This window comes from Hyla sarda, unplaced genomic scaffold (genome assembly GCF_029499605.1).
Source record: "Hyla sarda isolate aHylSar1 unplaced genomic scaffold, aHylSar1.hap1 scaffold_835, whole genome shotgun sequence".
Classification (NCBI taxonomy): Eukaryota; Metazoa; Chordata; class Amphibia; order Anura; family Hylidae; genus Hyla; species Hyla sarda.
Window position 1 is genome coordinate 78,148 of NW_026610862.1, and position 19,282 is coordinate 97,429.

The 19,282-nt window shown below is 43.7% G+C and overlaps 2 protein-coding genes across 4 annotated transcripts in view; one reads left to right on the forward strand and one right to left on the reverse strand.

Annotated features, from left to right (window-relative positions):
* LOC130347375 (surfeit locus protein 1) overlaps positions 1-10,650 on the forward strand; it is a 29,021-nt gene extending 18,371 nt beyond the window's left edge. The window contains exons 4-5 of the mRNA XM_056554652.1: positions 9,451-9,533; positions 10,374-10,650. Of these exons, the coding sequence (XP_056410627.1) occupies positions 9,451-9,533; positions 10,374-10,635 (345 nt within the window). The 3' untranslated portion in view covers positions 10,636-10,650. The remainder of the gene's footprint in view (positions 1-9,450; positions 9,534-10,373) is intronic.
* LOC130347374 (uncharacterized) lies at positions 351-18,881 on the reverse strand. 3 transcript variants are annotated; one of them, XR_008885320.1, is made up of 3 exons: positions 7,409-7,495; positions 791-7,190; positions 351-572 (listed from the first exon to the last, which is right to left on the reverse strand). XR_008885320.1 is itself a non-coding variant. In XM_056554651.1 (2 exons), the coding sequence occupies exon 2, from the start codon at positions 2,342-2,344 to the stop codon at positions 1,031-1,033; it is 1,314 nt and encodes a 437-aa protein (XP_056410626.1). In that variant the 5' UTR covers positions 2,345-7,190; positions 15,328-18,881; the 3' UTR covers positions 351-1,030. The 3 variants fall into 3 exon arrangements, 2 of the variants coding, with proteins under 2 accessions (XP_056410626.1, XP_056410625.1); XM_056554651.1 differs by lacking the exon at positions 7,409-7,495 and adding an exon at positions 15,328-18,881 and having other exon boundaries at positions 351-7,190; XM_056554650.1 differs by having other exon boundaries at positions 351-7,190.
* Between the last annotated feature and the right edge of the window lie 401 nt (positions 18,882-19,282).

Sequence of the window (19,282 nt, forward strand, 5' to 3'; positions counted from 1 at the left end):
TCTTCCTGGGGGGGCATGACAGAAAATAATTGAGAAGCACTGGTACATAGTGACAGGGGGTGAAGACTTTCTGGATACATTGTATATAGTGACGGGGGTGAAGACTTTCTGGATACATTGTATATAGTGACAGGGGGGTGAAGACTTTCTGGATACATTGTATATAGTGACAGGGGGGTGAAGACTTTCTGGATACATTGTATACAGTGACTTGGGGGTGAAAACTTTCTGGATACATTGTATATAGTGATCGGGGGGGAAGACTTTCTGGATACATTGTATATAGTGACGGGGGAGGGGTGGAGAATTTCTGGATACATTGTTTATAGTGATCGGATGTGAAGACTTTCTGGATATATTGTGTATAGTGATTGGGGATGAAGACTTTCTGGATACATTGTATATTGTTATATCTTCCTACATGTTCACACAGTATATAGTCTGACATCCAGCATAAACCATCCCTGTCTTCCAAATAAGAGGACTGTTCTTTGTAGTTCAACAGGTTTATTGGTCAACAGGTTGTAATAAGTACATGAATGAATATGTACTTGAATGAATAGGTGGTAAAACTATAAGAATACAAAAAGACATGTATAAGTACAGAGTATAAGAACTGCATGCATCATACATAACAGTGAAGCACATGGTACAATGACTGCCTGTACATAAGACTGCATGGCTAGCTAACAGTCTAACATCTACACAGTTAACTTTCCTGAGTAGTAATCCAAACATCTGCACAGCTCTGCATACTATAATGCCCTAGTTACAGAGGTAAGTGACTCACCAGATATGCTGTTACACAGATGGTGGAGTTTTAGAAGAGAGACATGAAGAAACAGCTCTGATTCTGTGTCCAGGAGACTGAGGACTGCCCCTTCTCCTTCCCAGAGTGCCTTGCAAGAACCCACGATGTGTAACTCCACCCACAAGGCAGAATTATTACAACAGGAAAAACAAGATGTTATACAACTTAACACCACTAGATGGTGCTATAACCTAGTTAATGAACTCTCATTATTGAAAGCTATGGCAAATGGTAAATGGTTATGGAACCCAGGCTGGACAGAACACTCCCCGCCTGGCGCCAACTGATGCCACTACTAGGTAGATTAGGTGATAACAACAAAACAAGTTCTGCCACTGGCCTAAGGAATAACTTGCATTCGCCAAGCCTCCACACTTTGACTTCGGGTTTGCGTACGTTCCCATCTTTGCTTGGGAATGTGTTGGTGATGAGACCCAATGGCCACTCATTTCGATGCAACTGGTTGTCTTTCATGAGCACGACATCCCCAGGTCTGATGTTCGGCTTGTTAGTTTGCCACTTCCTTGTCGATTGAAGAGTAGAGATATACTGTTTCCTCCACCTATCCCAGAAGGCATTAGAAAGACTTTGCACTTGTCTCCATTGTCGTCTGTAGAGGTCTTTGTCATTGAAATCTCCAAGAGGAGCACTCGGAATGCTGAAACTTCTGCCAAGAAGGTGGTCAAGCTTTCGTGTGAGTCTTGAGCTCCCCACCTGCAATAAGATGGAATCCAATATTTTCCTTGCTATCCCTATCATCCTTTCCCAGACGCCACCCATGTGGGAAGAATGTGGTGGATTAAAGGTCCAGGTGCATCCTTGTTCATTTAAGTATCTCTCGACATTGATAGTGTCCAAGTTGGAAGGAATTTGAAGTTCTTTCACTTCTCCAACGAAATTCGTGCCTCTGTCTGAGCGAATATGCTTCATGGGCCCTCTGATGGCAATAAACCGTTGAAGTGCATTTATGAAACTTGAAGTGTCCATGGATTCAACCACTTCTATATGAACAGCTCTGCTGGACATACAAGTAAACATGACCGCCCAACGTTTTGCGCTGGCATGACTACCTCTAGTGTGCCGTGTAGCCACTGACCAAGGACCAACTATATCTAAACCAACGTTGGTGAAAGGAGGATCTGTACTGAGCCTCTCAATTGGAAGACTAACCATCTTTGGATTCTGGAACATGCCACAAAGTTTGCGACAGGTGACACAGTTAAAGATGAGCTTGCTCACACACCTCTTAGCTCCAACTATCCATAGTCCGGCAGCTCGTAGATTCCCTTCAGTAAACAATTGGCCTTGATGTTTCACTTGAATGTGATGGTGCCATACAAGCAAGGTCGTGACGTGATGATGTCCGGGAATTATTACAGGGTGTTTCTCCCCAAATTCCACTTTGGCTTCTTGAAGACGGCCTCCTATTCTGAGCAGCCCATTTTTGTCAATGATGGGATCAAACTTCTTCAAAGCGCTATCCTTGGAGACTGTTTGGCCTTTGTTGAGGTAGTCTCTCTCTCTTTTTAGCATAACATTCACCTTGTATAGTGAGAATTATTAAGTCTTTGGACCTTTCCATATTTGGAACAGTAAATGCGTGCTTGGTTTCTGGTTCACAAGAAATGTTGATTTGTATGACTGAGCTATATGAACAAGACAGGCTATAGCACGAACAAGTGACATCCAGGTGGAGAACTTTTCGAAACGATGAGACTTGAGTTGGTGGTCTGAAGTCACCGTATGTAGAACCGATACTTCAGGTCGGATTTCTTCATCCGCATCCGGGTCTACTAAGTCGAACAAGTCAGATTCGATGTTGCAAGACATAGAACGGTACAGGAATGCAGGACCTGTAAACCATGTTGTGTCTTTAAGATGGCTTGCTGCGACAGATCTAGTCGCATGGTCTGCAGGGTTATGGTGTGTGGACACATAGTGCCACTGTTTAGGACAAGTGGATCTCCTGATCCTAAGTACCCGATTGCTGACATAGACATAGAAGTGTCTTATCTCGTTGCAAATGTATCCTAGGACTACCTTGCTGTCTGTGTAGAACTCGACTTCCTCGATTTCCAGATGTAGTCCTGTTGTTATATGTTCAGCCAACTCCACTGCAAGCAGCGCAGAGTTCCAATCTGGGTATCGTGTGCTCGCGGAGTGGTGCCAGTTTGGTGCTGCTCATAACAAAACCCACTTGGCATTGTTCTGTGACATCTATAGTCTTTAGGTACGCTACAGCTGCAATCGCCTTGACTGAAGCATCGCAGAAAATATACAGTCTTTGCATATTGACTCCAGTTGATGACACGGAAGCATATGGTCGTGCTACCTGAAGGCTGGACAAACCTTCAAGAGACTTTCTCCAACCTGTCCACAGGTCTTTTTTCTCCATGGGAAGTGGATCATCCCAATCAGCCTTTTCTGTGGTGAAGTCTCTTAGCATCATTTTACCCTGGATGGTAACTGGCGCTACGAATCCCAGAGGATCATATAAGCTGTTTATGGTAGACAGGACTCCTCTGCGTGTGAAGGGTTTTTTGTCTGTGCTGATTTTAAAGGTAAATGTGTCTGCCTTTAAATCCCAAAGCAAACCAAGGCTTCGCTGCATGGGAAGGGAGTCTGTACTAAGATCCAAGTCCTTTAGACCACTTGAGTGGTCTTGGGGTGAGAAGGCCTCCATTAACTCACAGCTGTTGGAGGCGATTTTGTGCAACCTCAAATTAGATAAGGCGAGCATCTCTTGAGCTCTTTTCAGGAGACTGATTGCGGTCTCATTCATGGGTGTAGATTTCAAACAGTCGTCCACATAGAAATCCTTTTCCACAAAGGACCTGGCATCTGACCCGTACTTTGTTTCACCCTCTCGGGCTGAATGTCTGAGACCGTAGATAGCCACTGCAGGGGAAGGACTGTTTCCGAAAATGTACACTCTCATTCGGTATTCTACAATGTCCTCAGTAGGGTCGTTGTTGTGGTACCAGAAAAACCTCAGGTAGTTTCTGTGTTCTTCCTTGACAAGGAAGCAGTGAAACGTTTGTTTTATGTCGGCCATAAATGCTACAGAATCTTTGCGGAAGTGTAGAAGTACCTCCAAAAGCTTGTTGTTGAGGTCTGGACCAGACAGTAAGACATCGTTTAGCGAGACACCTTCGCACTTGGCACTTGAGTCGAATACTACTCTTATTTGTCCTGTTTTTTTTCCGGATGATACACACCGAATATGGGTAAGTACCAACACCCTTCTGAATCTTGTAGGGTGGGTGCCATCTCTGCGAGGTTGTTCTGAAATATTCTTTCCATGAAGGTAAAGAAATGTTCTTTCATCTCTAGGTTCCTCTGGAGTTTGTGTCTGAGGGAGCTAAATCGATTGTAAACAAGTTCCTTGTTGTTAGGTAGGCGCCATCTTTGGGGTCTAAACGGTAGGTGCGACCCAGCTGTTTGATTTGTCTTTTACTATTCCTTGCTCCATGATATCCAAGAACAGTCTGTCTTCTATGGACATTGCAACCCTGTTGTCTTCTCTTGTTCTGTGGAAGACTGTGCACCCTAGGTGATCTTGCTCACCATCACAAGCATGATCTTCACAGGAGAAATCCACGTAAGGACAAGGCACGGGATCGCTGTGTGGAAATTCTTTTATCAGGAAACTACTCTGACATGGCTGGAATAGGGATGGATGTTCATTTTCAAGTGTGTTGGTGAGCATACTGTAGACCGAGGTCGGCTTGTGTACCCCTCCTAGACAGACGTCTCCTATGATGACCCATCCTAGGTCAAGTCTCTGGGCGTATGGAGCGTTTTGGGGTCCATTAATCTGTCCTCTAGCCTTGTGAACTTGTAGTATGTCTCTTCCAAGGAGTAGGAATATTGGAGATTCTGGGTCCAGCTCCGGTATAAGGTGAGCTATACGCTTCAAGTGGGGGTGGTGTGCTGCTACCTCAGGTGTAGGTATCTCAGATCGGTTGTCAGGAATGTGATTACACTCCAGTATGGTTGGCAGAGACAAGCAGGTCTGACCATCTATGGACTCTACCTTGTACCCAGCTGCCTTCCTCCCCGCCGTCTCAACGGTACCTGCACATGTTCTTAAGGAGTAGGGAGAACCAGGCCCTACGATGTTTAAGGTGTCGAAGAAGGTGGATTTAGCTAGAGACCTGTTGCTTTGGTCATCCAAGATTGCATATACCTTGATCGCCTTATCTCGGTAGCCGGTCGGGTAAACTCTGACAAGGCAGATTTTTGAGCAGGACTTCCCTCCTGTAAGTCCTTTGCAGACCTCTGTACACTGAGAAGTGACTATTGCGGTGTCTACGTCAGTGTCTATCTGCTTTCTGTCACGCTCCTCTGCTTGGGATGATACCTGAGAGGGTGGTCCAGGGTGCAAAGCCGTGTTGTGTTCCGTGCTCCCACATTCTGTGCATGTCACACTGACCTTACAGTTCCTGGCGAAATGCGTTGTTGTAGTGCAGCACCTGAAGCAGATGTTGTTCTCTTTGAGGAATTCTTTGCGGTCCTCTAAAAACTTCTCCCTGAAGGCTCTGCATTTCAGTAGAGGATGTGGTTTCTTGTGCAAGGGGCATTGCTTGCTAACGTCTTCCAGTTTGTTCCCTTCTTGAGAAGGCTTGAACGACCTGTAAGGAGAACCTGTGGAAGCAACATTAGTTTTGTGGACTGCCACTGGTGTTTTGTGAGGTTTGACACCAGGGGCAGTAGGACATGACAGTGTAAAATCAAAACTGGGATCATTTCTGATCCTTGCCTGTTGAGCAACAAAGTCTTCAAACACTTTAAAGGGAGGAAATGGTACGTTATGGGACTGTTTATAATGAGAACCATGCGTGATCCACTTCTCCTGTAGGTTATAAGGAAGTTTTTGGACAATTGGATTAACACCTCTGGCGGTGTCCAGGAATGCTAGCCCGGGTAGATATCCTTCTGCCTGAGCAACCTGTAACTCTATTAACAAGTCACTGAGTTCCCTGAGCTTTTGGTAACTCCTACCCACTATTTTGGGAAAAGTTTCAATTCTTTTATATAAAACATTTTCTATAGCTTCTATTGACCCATAACATTCATCAAGTCTTTCCCTTTACCATCTTTAGGCCTTTTCCCGGATAGTTTATGTTAATGTCTCTGATTCTTTTGGCATGTTCAGCAGATTCATTTCCAAGCCATTTTACCAAGCGATCTAACTCCTCACTACAGGAAAGATCTAAGTCCCTTATGGCGTTCTGAAAGGAGGCTCGCCATGACCTGTAGCTCTCGGGGCGATCAGTGAACTTTATAAGTCCCCTGGTAACCAGTTCACGTTTAGCCAAGAACTTAGCAAAGTCCATGACCGCATGGTTGGCGCCAACACTACCCTGTGTGCTGTTATGCTGCGTGTGTGGTGTATCACCATACCTTTTGGAAGTTTCTGGCTTAGGAAAGTCTGTATAATACCGCTCTGACGCGAATGGTGTCCCTTTAAGTTGAAGCGAAGGTCTTAGCTTTTGTCCTGTAGAGCGGTAGTTGTGGTCGGGATCACTTTGCCGCATACCGTCTTGCTCGAGGTACTGTGATTAAAGGTAAGGTCTTTGACACTCTGTATACGCTGGCTGATATACTGGATCATAGGTGTCATCTCTCTTGGGATGCTGGTAGACATATTCTGAGACGCGCTGTGCTGGATCTTGTTGATCTAAGTCTGGTCCGAGTACTTGGCTGTGCTTCTCAGATTCAGAACAGTCTATGGCTTCTAAGCACTCTGCTTTGGCTATTGCGGCTGCCGCTTCTTTCTCTGCTGCTAGTTTTTCCAGTGATATCTTTAGTTGCATCTCTTGTGCAGCAAAGGAAGACTTTAGTTGCATCTCTTGTGCAGCAAAGGAAGCCCTTACTTTTGCAGCCTCAGCTTCGGCACGGGCGAGAGCAGCCATTTCTTTTATGGAGGACTTGCTAGAGCAGCTTGCTTGTGACCTTGTCCTGCATGATGATGCCTGGCTGGCGGACATGGTGTTCCTGTTGCTGGCTGCTTAGTGACTCTGTGCAGGCTCAGTCTGGGTCAGAAGAGACTTCAGTGTGGTTTGGCTTGAGCTGTGCTTGCTGGGGGTTACACTCTCACTTCTTGTGACTGTGTGGCAACCGCTGCAATCATGTGCGCAGGACCGCGTGGCTGATGGCGGCTCCGTATAGTCAGATCCACTATCGCTGGTGACTAGCATCTGTTTTACTGTTATATCTTCCTACATGTTCACACAGTATGTAGACTGACATCCAGGATAAACCATCCCTGTCTTCCAAATAAGAGGACTGTTCTTTGTAGTTCAACAGGTCTATTGGTCAACAGGTTGTAATAAGTACATGAATGAATATGTACTTGAATGAATAGGTGGTAAAACTATAAGAATACAAAAAGACATGTATAAGTACAGAGTATAAGAACTGCATGCATCATACATAACAGTGAAGCACATGGTACAATGACTGCCTGTACATAAGACTGCATGGCTAGCTAACAGTCTAACATCTACACAGTTAACTTTCCTGAGTAGTAATCCAAACATCTGCACAGCTCTGCATACTATAATGCCCTAGTTACAGAGGTAAGTGACTCACCAGATATGCTGTTACACAGATGGAGTTTTAGAAGAGATATATGAAGAAACAGCTCTGATTCTGTGTCCATGAGACTGAGGACTGCCCCTTCTCCTTCCCAGAGTGCCTTGCAAGAACCCACGATGTGTAGCTCCACCCACAAGGCAGAATTATTACAACAGGAAAAACAAGATGTTATAAAACTTAACACCACTAGATGGTGCTATAACCTAGTTAATGAACTCTCATTATTGAAAGCTATGGCAAATGGTTATGGAACCCAGGCTGGACAGAACATATATAGTGATCGGGAGTGAAGACTTTCTGGATACATTGTATATAGTGATCAGGAGTGAAGACTTTCTGGATACATTGTATGTAGTGATGGGGGGTGAAGACTTTCTGGATACATTGTATATAGTGACAGAGGTGAAGACTTTCTGGATACATTGTATATAGTGATGGGGGGTGAAGACTTTCTGGATACATTGTATATAGTGACTGGGGGTGAAGACTTTCTGGATACATTGTATATAGTGACTGGGGGTGAAGACTTTCTGGATACATTGTATATAGTGACAGAGGTAAAGACTTTCTGGATACATTGTATATAGTGACCGGGGTTGAAGACTTTCTGGATACATTGTATATAGTGACAGAGGTGAAGACTTTCTGGATACATTGTATATAGTGATGGGGGGGGTGAAGACTTTCTGGATACATTGTATATAGTGATGGGGGGGGTGAAGACTTTCTGAATACATTGTATATAGTGATCGGGGGTGAAGACTTTCTGGATACATTGTATATAGTGACAGAGGTGAAGACTTTCTGGATACATTGTATATAGTGACTTGGGGTGAAGACTTTCCTGATGCATTGTATATAGTGACCGGGGGTGAAGACTTTCTGGATACATTGTATATAGTGATCGGAGGTGAAGACTTTCTGGATACATTGTATATAGTGATGGGGGGGGTGAAGACTTTCTGGATACATTGTATATAGTTATCGGGGGTGAAGACTTTCTGGATACATTGTATATAGTGATAGGGGTGAAGACTTTCTGGATACATTGTATATAGTGATGGGGGGGGTGAAGACTTTCTGGATACATTGTATATAGTGATGGGGGGGTGAAGACTTTCTGAATACATTGTATATAGTGATCGGGGGTGAAGACTTTCTGGATACATTGTATATAGTGATTGGGGATGAAGACTTTCTGGATATATTGTATATAGTGACCGGGGGTGAAGACTTTCTGAATACATTGTATATAGTGACCGGGGGTGAAGACTTTCTGAATACATTGTATATAGTGACCGGGGGTGAAGACTTTCTGAATACATTGTATATAGTGATCGGGGGTGAAGACTTTCTGGATATCTTGTATATAGTGACAGAGGTGAAGACTTTCTGAATACATTGTATATAGTGATCGGGGGTGAAGAATTTCTGGATATATTGTATATAGTGACCGGGGGTGAAGACTTTGTACAGCGCGGTGACATGTACAGAGGTGGTCATCACCCAGAGAAGACGTATTATATAGACGTTCAGGAACCACAGGGGATCTGTATCACTGGCCCTGTTTTTTCTAGCCTCCCATATACTGCAAAAACACTGTCACTTTAAAGGCCCATAGGTTTTATCGTGTAGAATTGAAGGAGAACAGTAGTGTCCTTAGGGTAGGGGATGAGTTATAGATCACGGGGGGTCCGACTGCGGGGTCCCCCCTGTGATCTCCTGTACGGGGCCGCGGCATACTACAGGAAGCGTTGTGTCGTCCCCAGCAGAAAGCCGTGACGGACACATGGAGATACATGGAGGGGACGTGTCAGCCACAGTGTCATTCTCCTTTAACCTCTCAGTGACTGGGTCACATGGGTTATAGCTGGTGTTATGTATTGTTGTCTGTGCCGAGGATGTTCCTGCTCATAGATCAGAGCCTGGTTGTTTCTTCTCATGGGTCACAGTGCCGGGGCTGGAGATCTTGCTCGGATTGGCGTTGATTCTATAGGTGACTCCTCATCACTTTGGCTGTTTATCTTCTATTCCAGATCCAGAGACGTAAGTGGAAGTTGAACCTCATACAGCAGCTGGAGGCGCAGCTGACGTCCAGCCCGATAGCCCTCCCCACAGAGTGAGTCCCCCTCAGCTGCAGCTTTATTCCATAACATAGAACTAAGACAACTAATGGGGAAAAGGGATTTCTAAGATGTCTTGTTACACTTGGAATCTATTATTGTAGTTAGTATTGGGCTTCCCTCTTTTGTAATTTTGTTTTGCCCTTTTAATGTTATGTCACAGTACATATAGTGGAAGGCGCAGAAAACTGACACCTCATCACCCTGACTCTTTAATGGGGAACTCCACTACTCTACTCTAAAAAAGGCAGCATGGAAACCCCACTACTTTCCCACGTTCATCAACATACCAACCAGAACCTTAAAGGAGTACTTCGCTCCTTTACTTCTTATCCCCTATCCACCAAGTATCTGATCACGGAGGTCCGACCGCTGGGACTCGTGTATCTCCGCCTCTCCCATAGAGATGCACAGAGGGAGCATGTCGACCTCGCTCTGTGCATGAGCAGACCCAAGGCACTGTACAGGAGACACCAATACCCCTTCCTGTGAATAAGGGATAAAAAGTAAAGTAGCAAGTAAAGGTTCTGGTCAATCTGTGGATGCACATGGAAAAGTAGTGGGGTCTCATGCTGCCTTTCCTAGTGAGAAATGTTTTTTGCATTCTTCATTCTATCCATCTCTCCCCGGATCACAGGGAGGATGTATGGGGGGGGGGGGGGGGGGACAGAAAATGTCTGGCCAGAGATGCTCAGTCCATTGGTATGATGGAATGTGGGGATCACATGGACAGTAGGGTCCGTGGTAGCAGTGGGGCATCCTCAGAGAAATGGAGCTGTAGAATTAATCATTTAGTGGACAAAACTTTTTGGCTAATCTCAGATCAATGTGTTCAGTCCAACAGAACTTCAGACATTGGAGTTTCATCCTGTCACGGTCAGAGGCCATTTTGATCACTCAAAGGAACTTTACCTCAAGCCTCGCACCCTGGTGAAGCAAAGTAAAGAGTCTCAGGAGTCCAGTGGGATGGGACCTCAGGAGAATGGGGCTCATGTGATCACCCCCTTCTGTACTGACCGTGGGTATGTCATCTTACCTCTTACAGTAATTTGTTGTCATTACTTCATACTATGGAGAAGCCGCATGTTACAGGGATAGATGCTGGGGGATCATAGTTACATAGTTAGTATGGTTGAAAAAAGACATACGTCCATCAAGTCCAACCAGGGAAACCAACCAGGATAACTTACAGTTCAAACCAGAAGTTTACATACACTATATAAAAATACATATATGATGTTTTTCTCACTATCTGACATGAAATCAGTATAAACCTTACCCGTTTTAGGTCAGTTAGGATTGCCAAAATTATTTATACTTGCTAAATGCCAAAATAATGAGAGAGAGAGAGAGAGAATTTAAGGCATTTTTATTACTTTCTGCAAAGTCAAAAGTATACATACACTAGGATTACTATGCCTTTTAAAGGACATCTGCAGCAAAATACAACTTATCCCCTATCCACAGGAAAGGGGATAAGTGTTTGATCACAGGGGGTCCAACCCGCGATCTCCTGCACGGGCCACAGCTCTGCCGCGCAGAAGGCGTGCCGGCCGCAGCATGACGTCGAGGCCGACATGCCTCCACCATGTAGTTCTATGGGAGAGGCGGGGAGACAGTGTTCGTGCCTTCCCGCCTCTCCCATAGAACTGTATGGGGAGGGCGGGGTGTAGGGAGCGTACCGTTGACCCCTGAGGTCGACGCTACGTGCATTAGCCGCTCACATAGAGCGGCAATGCAGAGCCCTGTTTGGAGATCGCGTGGGGGGGGGGGCAGGGTTTTTTTTTTTTATATGTTGGCTATGTGGATTACAGTACTGCTATATGCAGCGACTCTGATTGGAGTCATTCTCTTGTTCTTTTCTTCCCTAACTGGCCTAGGACATCATGATGTTCACTTCCAGCCAAAACTCTTCAGCACGGAACCTGCAACACAAACACATTAGGCTCTGCACTTTTCCAGCATTATCCGCCCCTTTTCTCCACAAATGCATCCAGTCTCTCCTAAACAAATGCCACCAGCCTCCCTACAACACACAATGTTTCCAGCCTCACTCAAATGCCTCCAGCCCCACACAATGGCTCCAGCCCCACCTCACACAAACACACAATAGCTTCTGCATTACCCAAATGCCTCAAGCCTTCCCCACACACTGCCTCCAGCCTCCCACACACACTGCCTCCAGCCTCCCACACACACTGCCTCCAGCCTCCCACACACACTGCCTCCAGCCTCCCACACACAATGCCTCCAGCCTCCCACACACAATGCCTCCAGCCTCCCACACACAATGCCTCCAGCCTTACTTACACACAATGCAGGGGGGGAATGTGTGCCGGACATCTCTGGCCAATGCGTCCAGAGATGTCCGGCTCACATTACACTGGGCAGTGATTCTCAATCAGGGTACCCCGGCAGGGGTGACGGGAGACTCTGGTGGTTAAAGATGACCCACCATTTTGTACTGCACCAGGTGACAACAACCCTAGCATCGCCACTGCTCATACTCAGTATCCTCTGGGTTCTTATTTTCTGCAAAATACTATGATCGTGCCCCCCCTCCCCCCCCTGTTAGGATTCTTTTCTCCCTGTGATCAGTCAACTCCAGATGTGTTGATTATCAGAATGATTTAATGCACATGTATCGATACAGGTGGATGATCTCCCACAAGCAGAGAAACAGCTCAGCAGAAGAAAGATCATACCCCCAAATAGATTACAGTTCTTTTATATGGCAACAGTCTAAGTGTAAGTTCATTGGCTAAGGAAGCTTCGGTGGCTCATAGTGTTAAACTTTATTACCAATCACAGGGTCCCCTGTACACTTTCATAGAACAAGCTTGTCATCCAACAAAAGCCTCATTATTTACCAAGGTCATTTGGATAATTTTCCACCTTCTGGGTGCTGGCCAGGACTAGGACAGTAGTTGATTGAAAGCCAGCCAACACCATCTAAAGTTAGACATTATATACATCTATATATACATATATATACACACAGAACATAGATATCAAAACACAATTTTACCAACATATTCCTTCCTCTGATATCTATCTTCACTCTCTCAGTTCATTTCAGCATAAGTCCCTTCCTCAGCTGGGTTTTTGGACTTTGCTTCATAGAAAGGGAGTATCATCATAGACCTCTTCTTCCAGAGAAATAGTTTGGTACACAGTTCTTGTCATTGCAGTCTCAATCAGTTGTTTTTCTTTAGATAGTTCTCAGATGCAGGGAATGCAACAACATCCATAGGTCACCAAAATGACCAACACAATCGCAATGGAGATGAGGGCCGAAGTCACCAATCCAGTCCATCTTCCAAACCATCTCTCAAGCCAGTCCGTGAATGGGTGACTTATTCCGGAGTTCTCGGCCAGCTCATTTGATAATACAGTCATTCCTTCGATTGCTCTGGTTACGATTCCTCCTGGAGCTGTATTGTTGGGAATAAAGGTACAACACATACTGCTAAACACCCTGCAGACCCCTCCTCTTTCTGCTAGTACTATTTCTTGGGCCATCTAATTTTGCCAGGCCATCAAAGAGGTGGGGGCCAATTATTCTGCTAAGCCTTTGACTACATCCCTTATGTCATTTACAAACCGCTGTTGGTTATAGAAGATGTAATTTATCCAGTCAACATTTTTGTTTACTGTACTCCACCAAAAGAACAGAGACTCAAACCCTGCTGCCACTTGATCTCTGGCTTTAAACTCGTTAGGCCCTCCACGTGGAACCCCTATCTTGTCATGTACAAGACCCTTTAGGAGAGGTGTCCCTTCGGCTACGTGAGTGGCCTCTTTTCCAGGGTGACTCTGACAGGATATGGAGGGGCATAGCCAGTTGGACCAAAGCACAATCCCCTCGGGCATTGGCTGGGATCCTAGCTCTTAGCCGTTTATCTCCGCATAACCACCAGACGTCAGCCCTTTGGGTATCATGCTCAACCCAGCCACCATCTTTCCCTCTTTTGTTAATCCTCTCCATACAGTAGTCATCAGGCAACGATCCCAGGTTTGTACCGCTCTCATTCCCTGGGAGTGCAAAGAGAGTAAAATTGCCAGGAAATGCTGTGACCGCTGGGGGTATTTGAGATCTCTGGACCCGAGGAAACAATAAACTCAATGTATGACAGGTTGTGTTAGTATAAGGTTTGTATGCTTTTTGGAACAGTTTCATCATACATTTTAAACCTTCTGGATCTGTACTAGGGTTTAAAGGAAAGGGTGCTGCAGCTAAGTGGGGCCTGGCACCCGCACAGACTAGGCAGTTTCTCTTTTTAGGTACTTCCTTTCCTCTAAGTCTGACTTCTAAGAAAAATCCTCCTAAAGGATCTGTTCCTGATACTTCTACTTTCCTACAGGGTAATATCTCTGATCTTATCATATTTTAGGCATAACTACTCACTTATACACTGGGTATATACTAAGTGTACATCACAAGTTATACAATTATACATAGCAATTATCCAGAGGACACCTCCATGCTATCTCAGCTCTTTACCGATCTCCCAGAATCTCCTCAATTACTGTTATCAGGTCATTCCTTCCTGAGAACTCACACCCTGATACAACTTCTTGGCCTTACTCAAATTAAGCTTATTTTCCAAAAAATTCTTTACTTTAAGGATATTAATTGTTTAGTTTTCATAACATTGATTATATTGTTTGCCATATCTTCTCATTATCCCAATTACTACATTCCACCAGCAGATTGAATGCTAGAATTCACTATGCTCTTGGCAGGAACCCCACTTTTCATCACTAGGAAGAAGATAGAGCCCACACATACAATCACCATTTTCTCATAAATTCCATCTGAGACAGAGGTTTAACCCCTGAGTTCTTGATTTTGTAGAATACATAACAATTGGATATAGCCAAGAGTATATACAATATAAAAAACACACTATCATTGGTCACTATACATACATACAAAGGGCCTATTTCTACAAACCTTATATAGTCCTTAGGTAATACTGTCTATTGACATTTATAAACTCCATCTTGTCGTCCACAAGGCTTGTTGCCATAGGTTACATTCTTTCCCAAATAGAGCATAACATATATACATATGTATACATATATTTACTTACATAAACATATTACTATTTCTTATCACTTTTAAACGTCTTAAATCTCCACACTCAATCAACTGACACAGGCTACTAGTATTGTACTACTGGTTCCCTCTGGGAATGTTAAATTGAGAGGTCTACCTACAGCCATACAGTCTGTTAAAGGTTGGAGATTATCCTTCCGAGGATTCCTGGAATTACCACCAGACCCATCACAAGTATTATCCCTATCATCCTATCCAGCTGAGGAGCTCCAAGGGGTAGGGTATTGGAGGCTTCACCGGTTTGAGACAGTCTCTGCCTTATGCAGAATCTCCCTTTGTAGCCGGACTTATTGGAGACCCCTCAGCCTTCTCACCCTGCTCTGCCTGCAGAACCTCTTTACAGTGAGACTGATGGTTCCAGGTATTCCTGTCTCTATCCTTACTACTTTAGGGTGGTTAGTAGGACTTTGTAGGGTCCCTTCTATTTAGGTGAATGTCAGTGTTTCTTCTTAATCCCTTTTATGAGGACACAGTCTAAAATGTTAAACTTCTTTCTTCTATGGATCCACTTTCTGGAATGGAACAGACTTGGTTAATTTGTTTTCTGCTCCAACAGTCTGGACATATATTCTGCTCTGCATATATTCTGTTCTCTCTGCCCCCCCATATGTGTCTCATTTGGTAACAAAGGTATGTTATGTGGTCTACATCATCTCAAAAGGACTTACCGGTAATCCATCTTTAGTGGGTGTAATACTCAGAACAGCTCATGGTAAACAGTGCATCCAACTTTTCCCTGTCTCCTCCATAGCTTCTCTCAGTTTGCTATTAGGTGTTTTATAGTTTAGTTTACAAAATGTCAACTTTGCTTCTCATTGGTCTAATACCTCCTTGTGGATTGTGTCTTGCACATATCATGCATTGGGAACAAAAGTCAATTTTTAAGTAGTTTATTAAACCGTATACAGTGCTATTAATACCCCATACTTCCCCCTCTTGAGACATGGGTCACAAGGAGATCATTAGAGGCCATCAATGATACTACATCCTTTGTTCTTTGTTAGTCTAAAATCCCACACCCCGTCCCTCCTCAAGAAGGGAGATTCTGTATTCAAGGACCTGTTCTATAAGATAAGGGGTGTATGCAAGGAGGGGGACTGTGGGGTGCTGAGATTGTGATGTGCTGAAGTGGAATTCCTGAAAACACCAATGCTATTACATGTCAGTGAATGGAATCTACATTAAACCCAATGGGACAACAATGGTTTAAAAGCAGCACTTGTACTCTGACACAGAACTTCTGAGAAAAAGACAGAGAAGGGGGGGACAGCATAAGGCATCTTATATACCAAGTTGAGCACCCTTGCAGTTCTGTCACAGAGTAGCTGAAACTGCTTTAGGGTCCACTACATAAGCAATAAACCACAGGTCACATGACTACTGGGCACCAGTCCATTCCTGAACTACAATAGACACTACAAAATAACAAACAGATATCAAGACATATTAGGATTATTATACAGTAGGCAAAACCCAAAACAAAGCATGTCAACAACCACAGCTAAAGACTCCCTGATTAGATACAAATCTAGAACAAAATACACACTGGAACAAACATGGAGAAACCCAAATAGAACAGAATCAGAACACAAACAGAAATAGCATCACAAGCCGCATTACATACATCTAGATAGAAAAATAGCACAAAATACAAACCAGAATTTTTTTATCTGCAGAGATCCAGAATTATAACCAAAACCAAAACAGGACTGACACAAATACATACTGAGTGCGAACATACTCAGAAACACAGAAGCTTAACTAAAGATCACCAGCCTGATAAATAGCCTCGCTGAGAAACTGTATTCTGCTATAATTAGTCAACTAGACATTGCATACTCCAGAATTTCCACTAATCCGGCAACTTTTACATCTACTACATGTATGTACTGCAAGCATTGAATACCTAATTTATCCTACGATATTATGTCTTTAGCATTTATTAAAACCATCCACAAATTCTCCTACGTTAATTATACATCCCTTTGTATAAAATACAAGCCCCTCCTGTTGGAATGCTTGGGCGTTGGCTAGTCTCCGGACGCCATTTTGAAACATAGCACTATGCCTATGCTTTGAGGATTCTATATTTTTATACAACAAAGATTAAACATGTTACAGCTCACATAAGAGATGGGAAAAATAAGTTTTACTTTGTCTTCCATTACCATAGAAATCCAATACTCACTTTAAAATGTAGCATATTAGATATAGCAAGCGCTGTATATACAGTAAATAACACAGGTTTCACAACATCCTACACTCACGATGTACACAGACTCCAGGCAGAGAGGAGATGGAGAGGACAGCATCACAGAATACACAACACTATCTACAAGCATTCCCTTCTTTTGTAACAACCAATATCACAAAGACTGCAAACACAAAGAATCATATACAAGAGGTAACACAATAACAGATAGGACACACACAAAGGGCTCTTCATACATTCACAAAAGTATAAAAGGATAAAATTATGCAAATATATACAATAACCTTCAATTATTATCACGTAGATTTTCCTTATCTTTTTGCTAGTTTGAAATGATTAATTATAACACTTTCATTTATACTAACAATTTTAAAAAGGGAAAGTATTCACTACTATTATTATTATGCTATTCATTGATCCAGGGGACCCCTGCGGTCCCCCTGACTCCTTCAGTATATTCTTTAACAAAGTATTAACTTTTCCACATTCTTGTACCATAGTATCACTTACATAAACACTCTCACCTATTCTATTCCTACCTTCGCCTTCAGTAACATATTATTTCCCATCCTCTTAAACAAGTAGTCACCTTCACATTTATCTTTGCCTTTTAGCTTATAACTGTATACTTGGGTGCGGTTCTTTCCCTGCACCAGCCAGGGAGCTTCTTTTGTTCTGTTAGACTCATTTCCTTAATCCTACCACGTAAAGCGTGCCATTATTGTACAGTCAATCTATCATTAAACCCAAACTACTGTTAAAGTCACCTCTGGTAGTTTGTCAATATATCTCACTTTTCCTAGGTGACTTATACTTTCCATGTCTAGTCATCCTGTTTTCCAGGGTTCTGGTCCGTCCGGACAGTCCCTAGCCAGGTGTCCTTGTTGGTGGCATGACCAACATTCTCTTTTCTCCACCCATCCGTTATCTGGCCAACCTTCTCTGTTTCTCTGATTTTTACCTTGTCCCCTCGATCTACCTCTTCTTCTTCTCCTCCTGTTGCCACCCCGACCTCTTCCACTACCGCTATGCTCGGCTGTGGCAACAGCAATATATTCACCACACTCGTCATCGTCATCACCTTGTGAAAAAACCTTCACCTTCACAGAGAAGACCTGGGCTAGGCCAGAAGGAGACACTTGTGTGGGGGTAGTAGTCTTTGCTGGGGACAGGGCAGGATCGATTAATGATACGAGAGGAATTTTAGGTTGTGCTATGGGTAGGGAATGGTAGGGCAATGGCCGTCGTGTGTAACACACAATGTCGTCCTCTTCATCTACCAAGGGCAATTGATTTTGAAGCTTACATAAACTACCCATCTTTTTGTTCTGGTTTTCTACCCTATTCTGTGCCTGCTGCAGCCATTCTTCAGCCACCGTCAGACCGTATCTTCTTTGGTATTTGGGACAAAAGGATTTAATTTTATCTTTCTTATTTTGGCACTCTTTAACAGTTAATTTCCCATTAAACCCACAATCTCTTTCCCATGTATGACAGTATTTGACATTATTTGGATCTGTGCTATGCATAAATGTCATATCTCCCTCTAAAGGAGCAGGTGGAATGTGGCAGCAAGACAAACAAGTGCAAGCAGATCCCTTACAAAATCTATGCGCCATCGTGATCTTATTCTAGGTGTCCAAAGAATGAAGTAGAAAACAGAAATAACCCCCTCTCGGACTTCTATAACAGACAAAGTAGTAAATAAACATGTACACAAAGAATAATAACAAAAATAACAGGAGCAAGGAAAGACAAAGTAACCCCGGGGTTTTCAACAGCTGGAGGTACAAAAGAGAAGAAACCGATAGACTAGAAGAATACACTCACTTCCTCTGTGAGACTGCAAGCTGCACAGCAGAAAGTGACAGTAGATTTTCCGTAATCTTTTTAGATTACTTGTAGCTACTTCTGTACAGTATCAATAATTCAATATCTCTATCAGGTACCGATCTTTTTGTTGTCTGTCCTGGACAGCAGGTAGTGTCATATTTATATTAGGCTACACCCCAAGAAAGCCTCTTCGGCCTCTGTGAAGACTCCAGTGATATATAGAAAAAGAGGAAACAGAAAAGAGAGCGCACTAATGTGCCATGATTCTGTATGTATGGAAAATACACAGGTAGACAAGGACTGCTGTGCTCACCTGGGGGTGTTGTGTTACAGACACAACACCGTTGAAGGCTTATTCCCCAGATCCCTGGGAGGTAGCGGTGGAAGAGCTGCTGGGCACCCGTTCGTCTCGGGAACTGGTCCTGGACGTCTGATATGAGGAGAAAAATAGTGGAATCCTGGTTCCACAAAGAAGCGGTGCTTAGGTAGCGCTCGTTTCCAGCGGGAGACGAAAGATTGTAGTCCACGAACTTGGGTATGGTATAAAGAAAAAGATCTTTATTCGCACATGTAGTAGC